The sequence below is a fragment of the Cariama cristata genome, unplaced genomic scaffold (assembly GCF_000690535.1).
Source record: "Cariama cristata isolate BGI_N322 unplaced genomic scaffold, ASM69053v1 scaffold435, whole genome shotgun sequence".
NCBI lineage: Eukaryota > Metazoa > Chordata > Aves > Cariamiformes > Cariamidae > Cariama > Cariama cristata.
The window spans coordinates 1-9,452 of record NW_009615579.1 but is presented as its reverse complement, the minus strand read 5'-3'; the positions used below and the strand labels follow the sequence as shown (position 1 = coordinate 9,452).

The 9,452-nt window shown below is 37.5% G+C and overlaps 1 protein-coding gene across 1 annotated transcript in view; it reads right to left on the bottom strand.

The window, feature by feature from the left end:
* The window catches only part of LOC104161413 (uncharacterized protein KIAA1109-like), a gene marked incomplete at both ends in the record, with an annotated part of 46,482 nt that extends 37,250 nt beyond the window's left edge, over nucleotides 1-9,232 (bottom strand). The window contains 8 exons of the mRNA XM_009699848.1: nucleotides 334-509; nucleotides 1,045-1,220; nucleotides 2,861-3,019; nucleotides 3,926-4,145; nucleotides 6,038-6,186; nucleotides 7,542-7,782; nucleotides 9,049-9,157; nucleotides 9,189-9,232. Of these exons, the coding sequence (XP_009698150.1) occupies nucleotides 334-509; nucleotides 1,045-1,220; nucleotides 2,861-3,019; nucleotides 3,926-4,145; nucleotides 6,038-6,186; nucleotides 7,542-7,782; nucleotides 9,049-9,157; nucleotides 9,189-9,232 (1,274 nt within the window). The remainder of the gene's footprint in view (nucleotides 1-333; nucleotides 510-1,044; nucleotides 1,221-2,860; nucleotides 3,020-3,925; nucleotides 4,146-6,037; nucleotides 6,187-7,541; nucleotides 7,783-9,048; nucleotides 9,158-9,188) is intronic.
* Nucleotides 9,233-9,452: the final 220 nt, after the last annotated feature.

Genomic DNA, 9,452 nt, shown 5'->3' with positions numbered 1-9,452 from the left:
TACACCAAAAGTAACCACCTCATTTACAGGATTTATTAAAAAACAGCATTGAAGAGATTCTCAAATTTCCCCCACTATTATTCCTACCAGCTCTCCTTTCCCCAACCTCCAATTTTCAAAAGTAGTTGAGATTCAAATAATTAAAATTTCCAAAGCATTCCATAGGAAGATAAAAAAAATATATTTTAACAGGAAGACTAAACAGGTAAGATTGAAAGAACAAAGGACTGCTCCTTATTCTATGGAAGTGCTTTGGAATTCTATGTCTTCGCATGAAAAATCTAATTTCTATTCTTTAATCAATATACTTATTTTCAAATATCTCGCACACACCTTCGGGCTCGCTTGCTTTTTCTTTCCTTTGCTGTATCTGAATCAACAATATCTGCTCTTAGGCAGTCCAAAGTTCCCGAGAATGAAAGGTACTCTCCAAAGTACATTCTGTAGCAGAGTGGCATTGCATCCTGAGACTGAATTCCCGTGTAACTTAGAAGAGGTTTGAAAACAACCTACAAAACAAAACCCACTGATTTACTTCTTATTGTCTAGATTAGTCCTATATTCTTGCTCCATCATTTGTTGATCTGCAATATTTACAACGTCAGCTACATAATACAGAATACTTTTCACTTTTATTGACTGTGCTGTAAAACAGAAAGAATAAGGATAAAAATGAGAAGCTTTATGGACTTTCTGAGATTAAAAAGATTGACTACAGCAAGCTAGCATTAAATGCTTAGCTATAGGAGCAAGGTTTCTGCATGTTCCCCTCAGTAAAAAGTACTCTGGAGAACTAGGTTAATCTCATAAATCCTCCAATATAGTCTCTGAAGTTATAAAACAATGCTCTATTAATCACCATTCATAAAGTTTATGGGACACTTCAGAGGTTTCTTGAGCCTTTCATCTTTGCATAGCAATGCATAAGAAAGACGTACAAAAAAAGGATAATGTTTTCATCGTTGTACGACTTTTTTTTTTTTTTAAAGTAATAACTAGTTTTTCCCTCTAGAACTCCAAAATACATCAGCAAAGCAGACCTACCTGTGCATCTGCTAGCTGGACAGCAGGAAACCCCTGGTTACCCTCTTCTACACCTGCAATGTCATCCTGACTGGTGCTGTGCTGCGAGTGTGTGCCATCCAGGGTGTTCTGGTCACTAGACAAAACCGTGTTGAAGTCTGAAGCAGAGGGTATAGTAGGAAGATTGGGTGCCACACCTAAAAAATAAATACCCATGGAACACTACCACCACAGCAAATTCTAACACCACCAACTCTATTAATTCAGCAAGATTAATCATATAGAAACACATGCCATACACATAGAAAGTCAGAACCCTAGTCAGGTCTATACCTTCACAAAAGTGGCATTCAGAATAAAGAAAGAGTCTGATATTGCTGAAACAGACAAAAGAGATAGTCCAACTCATACCTGGAAAGCACAAACGTATTTCCTTCTTTTTGCCCTCCTTCCCAAGGCCTTTTGTCAGCACTGCATTCTATAGGGTACTTAACTCCTGTTTAAACTGAAATAGTTTATAGGCTGAGTAGCCTATACCATCAACAAAGATTATCCACAGCTGCAGATACTGGCTTTTAGCTTTCAATATGCTATAAGCTTCTGGGTTTTATTAGTTCCAATGCAAGATCCACTAATTAGATGTCTATAGATTAGTCTCTAGCCAAACATCCTCTTCATAAAAATGCCTACGGACAGCCACTTCCCTGCAGTTGCTCTGTTCACAATCAGCCTTACAGGACAAGGGCAGAGCGATGCTGAATCACCTGCATGTTGAGTCTGCACTGGACTCAACCTCCCTAAGACGCAGTTGCTCTGCTAATGTAAATTAATCCTGATTCTTCAAAACTCAAGCTTACAGCGCTTTTCAGAGAGCCACAACTACACACCTTCACAGAAAAATGGTTTGGATAGATCCGTGTCCGAGTTAAAACCACTAAGTCTTAATTTCAGGAACATGTGCTTGTGACAAACTTAGTTTGAGTAGGAAAAAAATACAGCTTTTTCTAAGGGGCGAAAATGGAAAGTTATACTTCTCCTCTATGATTCTTTCTGCAGAGAAACACATTCCAGTTTATGGAGGAGCCACACCAGTTAAGCAATACATACAGCACGAAGATATTTTATAGCAACAGATTATTTGTTCAATATTAAAACCAAATTAAAACAACCTATTATTGCCCAAGATTAATATATTATACTTGAAATACTGTTAATAGAAGAAACATTCAAATCTAGTGTTAGTGAAAAAAATTAAGATACACACATTTGAGAATTATGAATGACAGGCTTACAAGAATAATAAGCTGCAATAAGTTGTTATATATCCGTTTCTTTAATACACTTGGGACTTCCAGTAATGTATATTTTCTTTTCTCCATTCCCTTACACCAGTTGATCACTTCCCATCCATTACTCTCAAAATAGATGTTTATGTTTACTCTCAAAATTGAACTGAGAAAGAGCAAGGATTCCAATGTACAAAATCTTTACTACAAAAACAGCACATGCAAATTAGGTTAAAAATAACTAACGGAATCCAAGGAACTCTGCAACTGAGGATGATTTTATGGCTTAGCTTTTGGCAGTTACACACTTACATTTACAGTTCCAAATGTAAGAAAAACCTAAATTTTCGGAGGCAGGGTGAAGGAAATGAAAACAATAGTTTTGCTTAAATCACATTTGTTCATTTTCCGGTTTGCTGAGAAGTCCCACAAGTAGTATTTACATCTGTTGAACTTAAGTCACTTTCTCAATTACTTTCAGAAAGAATGTGGTAAACAGAGGAACAGCCAACCTAGAATCATCTCTTAAATTCAGCTGTAATTAGCAGTACCTGTTGGAAGGCTATTGTGTCCAGATTTGGTGGCCGGACTTTCTTGTACTACACTTCCTCTGTTGCCCACAGCATTTGACATCCAGTTATAGAAACTCACAGAAGACGGTTCAGACAGCAAAGGATGTTCAGATAACATGTCTGTGGCCACAGTATTTCCTATACAAATAAATCAGAAGCTTTAGCATTTGTTGTACCAAAGTCAGCAAAAACTAGGAACACAGCATAATTTTACTGACAATACCTACTCACTATAAAAGTAAGCCTAATCCTCAAGGTTTATTCCAGTAAATTATGTGTCAAGCAGCTCTACAGGTGCTACCACAGAACTTATACTATGACTCTAATGGATGTCGCACTACAACTGTCTTTGTGTTTGTTCATCTCTACCATTAATTAGAGGAAAAGAGTCATTAAGAAACCAAAATACCTTTTTTTCTGAATAATATTTCATTCCCTGACAGGAAAGGAGAGAGGTTTTAGAGAAAATGCAGTATCAGACTTATCTAGTTTTCTTTATATAAATTATAACAACACACTCTGAACAATAATATAGAACTTGAAAATTTCAATATATGTATTTCAAACTTCTACCAAAAAAATTTGTTCAAAAGACCGTTACTAAAAACCTGCCAATTATTATACACAAACTAAGGTACTGGAACATTAGTTTTAGCCCACTTTGAGCTACTTACAAGATCAAGAAAAAAATGACAAATACAGAATGATCGTGTCATTTCCTTATTAATTCAAAAAGACTCACTTAAGTAATTATGTATTATACTCAAAAAGTAGCAAGGTTAAGTAAAAATAAAATATTTATTTATTTTGTTAGTTGTCATTTCTTTTCCCAACCTCATGTACTTGCTGTTTGCTTCTAGGAAATAGTATGGTGCAGTGATGTCTAGGAACTGCTATTAAAAACCATGATTTTTATTTGGGGGGACAGAGGGAGGAGGTGGGATCTTAAACAGAAATGAGAACTCATAGTCAAAATATAGTACCTTTTCAAAATCATTAAAATAAAATCAATCCTCCCTTTAGCTTACTTATGCTACATCATACCTGTTCTCGTTAATGAACTACTTTTAACTGCAGTTGTACTTCTTTGAGGAGTCCCTTCCAAAAGGTTATGCAGGCTAGGAAAACTCCCAGTAAGATAGCTGAGCAGACTCTCTTTTCTTGGACTTTCTTTGACTGCCATTCCAGAACGGCCAACGTGCACTGGTGAATCTGTAGCTGTATCTCCACTAGTGTAACTTAAGGAATGGTACGGATGTATGCCCTTGTGGAAAAAACAAACAAACTAATGAAGTACTGCGTAAACTGCAAAAAGGAAGGGACATTTGGTCTGAATATGAGATCGGAACACAGTAACTACAAAATTCTCATTCCTGCAAACTTTTGGGCAAGTAGCATTTCATTTGGGGCAGGTCATACACCATACAGGTATTGTGCATAAAGGTGCTATTGAATTCTCAAGTATTAACATAATTTTATGTGTAAAAATAGTTTAAAGAGCCCAACAAGTAACAAATGGAACTGCAGATGTGTAGAATTCACCTAAAGCAAGTTTGCAGAAGGAACAGTGCATATCACTGAATACAAGCCTCATTTGTATTTGGCCTTTGTCTGAAGACCAAATCCCTTCCATCTCTAGTATAATGATGAGTACACCCCTCTGGGGAAGGTGAAGAATGGAAGCTGGGGACTTCTGGCACCAAGAGGAAGGCTCCTGGTCCACCTAAAGGCTTAAAACTATGAAAGAAGTTCTCTGCCCTCAAAATTGCAGAAGAGCCAGATGTGCTTTCTAGCAAAGCAGCTGGGCCACTTAACCCTAAACCATGCAAGACCACGAGGAGGGAGCAGTAAGCGATAGTAGCAGGCGACTATCTGCTAGAGAGGACAAATGCGCCAGTATGTACTGGGGTCTGACCAGCTAGAAAACAGCTTTGCAGAAAAGGACCTGTGGGTTCTTGTGGGCACCAAGTTGAATGTGAGGCAGCAACGTGCCCGTGATGGGCTGTCCAGCCTGGGCTGCATTAGGCAGTAAGTTGCCAGCAAGTTGAGGGAGGCGATCCTACCCCCTTACTCAGCACTGGTGAGGCCACACCTGGAGTACTGTGTCCAGTTATGGGCTCCCCAGTACAAGAGAGAAATATTGCTGAGTCCAACAAAGGGTCACTAAGATGATTAAGGGACGGGAGCACCTCTTATATGAGAAAAGGTTGAGAGAGGTGGAACTGTTCAGCCTAGGGAAGAGAAGGTGAAAGGGGGGAAATCTTACTAATGTGTGTAAATCCCGAAGGAAGGATGCAAAGACAACGGAGCCAGGCCATTCTCAGTGGTGCCCAGTGACAGGACAAGAGGCAATGTGTGCAAACTGAAACACAGGAGTTCCTCCAGAACATCAGGAAACTCCAGGACATCATTTTATTGTGAGGGTGACTGAGCACTGTCACAGGTTATGGAGTCTCCACCCTTGGAGATATTCAAAAGCCATCTGGAGATAGCACCTGGGCAACTGGCTCCAGGTGGCTCTGCTTGAGCAGGGGCACTGGACAAGGTGACCTACAGAGGTCCCTTTCAGTCTTGATCATTCTGTGAAAAGCCACAGCTGAAAAGGAATTGGTACAAGCCACCAAGCTGCCTAACATACTCACAGAAGATAACAAATTACTTAAAACAAAAAAACCCCAACCCCCAAATCCCACAAACATTCACACACACTTTCTGTTCATAAAGTAGAGATCAAAATAAAATCTTACAGTTTTCTGAACAGCTTGTGGAATAAAAAACACACACTAATTTTACAACAAGTTATTGGAGAGCTCTGTCAATCTTAGATTTTGTGTAATAATAGTTAAATCCTCATTTCTGCTTCCATAAATAGATGAAAAGCCATAGAAGTTAATGCACATCCTTAAATGATACACATATACATTGTTTTTAAGTGTGGCTCTGAAGTTAATCGGCAAGAAAAACAATAAAGAACAGATGTAGAATATAGGCAACTGATCAAGCATCCGTTTTATAAGGTAAGGAACATGCCTTTCATGTGTTACAGTTAATAGTTACTTTTTAGACAAGCATTTATTCATCTGCAGCCTACAGAACTGCTTCTAAACAGGCCGGCTACAAACCACTTTCCCCTTGTGCATGGCGCTAGAAACTTACCTTTATTTTCAGAACAGAATCACTGTGAGTGTGAGTCTTGGATAATTTCCTCATGATCTCAGCACCAGTTACAGGCCCAGAAGAGCCACCAGCAGGCGGAGGGCGATGAGCTGTTCCTTCTAAGAGCATGGTATGCTCACTCACAGTAGCTGCAACCAAGCAAACAAATTTTCTCATTTGTGTATATGTGGGGAACCAACATTATCTATTACTAGGTACATTTATTTACAAGCAGTCATGAACTTCCAAATTCTAACACACACCTACACACAGCTGTCTAGGGAATTTTAAGACAATAAGAAAACCTCAGACCCAGGTCTACTGGATTTTGTTTCATAATCCAAGCCTAAATTTTTTTGCCCTTCCAATGCCATAGAACTGCTGCTCCATGCTACAGCTCCAAAAGAAAGCTGTCAAATTTCACTTTCTTTTGCTGACTCTGGCATGGTTGATCGGTTTTTGAATTAAGAGGCGTATATTCGCATGAATTCTGTCTATAAGTAAACGTATACATGGCAGCAAAATTGCCACTTCCAAAATTCTTGGTGAAAAATAGACCAATATACACAGGGGGAAAAAAAAAATTAAAATATGTCATTGGTTCTAATAGTCTATTTCTGCTTAACCAAAGCAGATATTTTAGAGGATGGGGCAAAGACTTCCAACATACAAGTTTCACACACAAACATCTTTGGTTTTGCTCTCTAAGCTGGTCACTGCTGCCTGGCTTTTAGCTAAAAGCAGATTCTCCTCTTGATTTTTATAATTATTTTTTTCCTCAAGTTACAAAATTGTTACTTGAGAAAAGGGAAAGAAAAACATGAACTCTGTATTCATTCCTGAGAACAGTAGCACTGCACATAGATGCTACAAATACAAAATAACTAAGTCAACTCAAGACAGCAAAAAAAGAGTGCTCCGACAACATGTATTTATTTATGCCCTACCTTTCTGTGGTTCTTACTTAAGTCAGCTCTATATCAAGTACAAAGCTAAATCAGTATCTTATGTTAAGTTAGCAACATGTACAATGGCAACAGAAATCTACCACATATGAAGTAGTAAAGGGCGGGGGTCGGAAGAGAGAAAAATATGTCTTTACAAAGAACAAATAAAAAGGTAGGTTTGAAGCTATTCCTGGGAGACTTCATAGAGTTGCACGTTACAATTCTTAACTAAGGTCGGAAGCTGCACAACAAAATCCTAATTCCAATCTAGCAAATAGTTAAGTCAATGTATTTTGTACAGTAAATAACAAGACAAAGCATGTAAAGAAAGAGAAGTCTCCTGTTATGTTTTTCCCCAAACAAGTAATAATTATTATAATGCTATAATTATAATTGGCAGCAGGAGCTTCAAAATGAAGATGATTCTAGAAGAAGCTTGGTGATTCTAAAAAAGAACATAACATATTCAAGCATTGAACCTAAAGAAGTTACAAATGCTTTGAGAGGAGCTACTTGTCCCTATGAATTTTCATGGAGACAGAATGCCACAAAAATACCTGCATCAAATTCAAACTCCGCTCCATCAGCACTTGTGTCACTCTGAAGACCCCCTCCGTTGTCTAATCCAAGTCCATCCTCATGCTCGTGGCAGGCATTTGTCAGCAATTTCATGGGCTGAGTTGGTCTGTGTAAGCTGACTCCTTTAAAGGCTGGGGTCACCACAATGAACTTCATCCATTGCCTTGCTAAGGCAACTAGACCCTTCTTTAAGGTTACTAAGGCAGGAAGGCCATCGCTCTTAAAAAAAAAATAAAAAAAAAAAAAATACGCTTCACAGTATTTTGAAGTAAATTGGCGGGGGGCGGTGGAAGTCAGAACTCCCTCAAGTCTTTGTGCTCAACAGGCTTATCACAGAAACATGCTGGCACCACGCAACATCCATTCAGATATAAGAAGCCATAGTGTTCACAAATAAAAGTTACAGCTTCATTGAACACAGTAAATACATTCATCTACATGACCTGAGGATCTAGCCCAAGGAACCAAAAATAAACAACAGGAAATAGATTTATTAAATATGAAACTAGAAGTACTTAAGTAATTACAAGACTCTGAACTATGGACTAAAATTCACAACAGCACTAGATTGACTGTAGAAACAGAACTGAAATTACAAAGATGAGGCTTTTTTCCATTGTCTGTAAGCACTACTTTAAAAATATAAATTTGATGTAAAAAATAGGGATTGTTTTGATTAAATCACTGAACTGTGCTAAAGAAAAAAAAGCTTCTTATTTTGACCACAAATCAAACAGTGCTATTTCTGCCACATCTTGTACTATTTCTGATCACTGAGCTCTCAGCTGAATGTGTTGAAAAAAATGTAATATTTAAATCTGACAGCCATGGAATTAGATTATGAAAATGACACAAAATCAGGAACAACCACTCCTCCTTATGCCTAATATGTTTGTTCAAACAATTATTTACCACTACAATCCAGACACTTACACTCCAAAGCTACCAAGAAAAACATTAGATTCTTAAGCCTTAAAGTTTCTACAGTTCTAGCTCTTCAATTCTTAAACTGTCTGCATTATCCAAATATTTCTAAAAGACAGGAAAACTAGTTCTGAGGAGAGAGTTTGGAATAAGCTAATCAGTGCATGCACTTGCCTTAATAATTGAGATTTATTCAATTTAAAAACTCCACATGCAGATTTTTAATTCTTTGCTGTTATCTTTAAGAAAAATGAAGTCTGACAGAAAGGCCATTAACAGTTTTAAATATGGCTTTTCGGTTTATGATTTCTCATGTATTTACTAATAAAACCGCTTGATAAAAATTATGCATAAACCCAGGCCACAACAAAACCAGCAGATCTGAAAGGAAATGAAATGACAGAAGCCATATCTACTTATCAATTTAAGGATATATACAAGTTCAGGTGATATTTTCCTGTTAGTTAACTTTCCTTAAACAGTTGCCTACTTTAAGACATTAGAATTAGCACATTTGAAACTAACACACTGACTTATTTCCATTTTTACAAGGTCACTCACCATGGTGGCATCCTCAATAATGGAATAATTTGCTTGATGAAGGTAATGGTGCAATATATTACACAGTAAACAAGAAGGATTTTCTTGCAAGAAACGTGCCACTTTGGTAGTGTTCTTGCAAGAAGGGAGCCACTTTGGTAAGCCTGTTGTACTTGCTTCTCAGAGGAAAGTGCACGCTTTTATTCTAGATTAAAATGTAACAATTTTTCACATATGAACACACTTGCAAACAGAACACACCCACAACTACAACATTTCACCTATGATAGCACAAACTTCTAACTCCATTTTGAACGTCTGCAACAAAGGCTTGCCAGATGGATATCTACCTTATTTTAAATAGTGTATGTGAAAAATCAAACATGATGCTTATTTATTTCTATGAATAATATATAATAGAAATA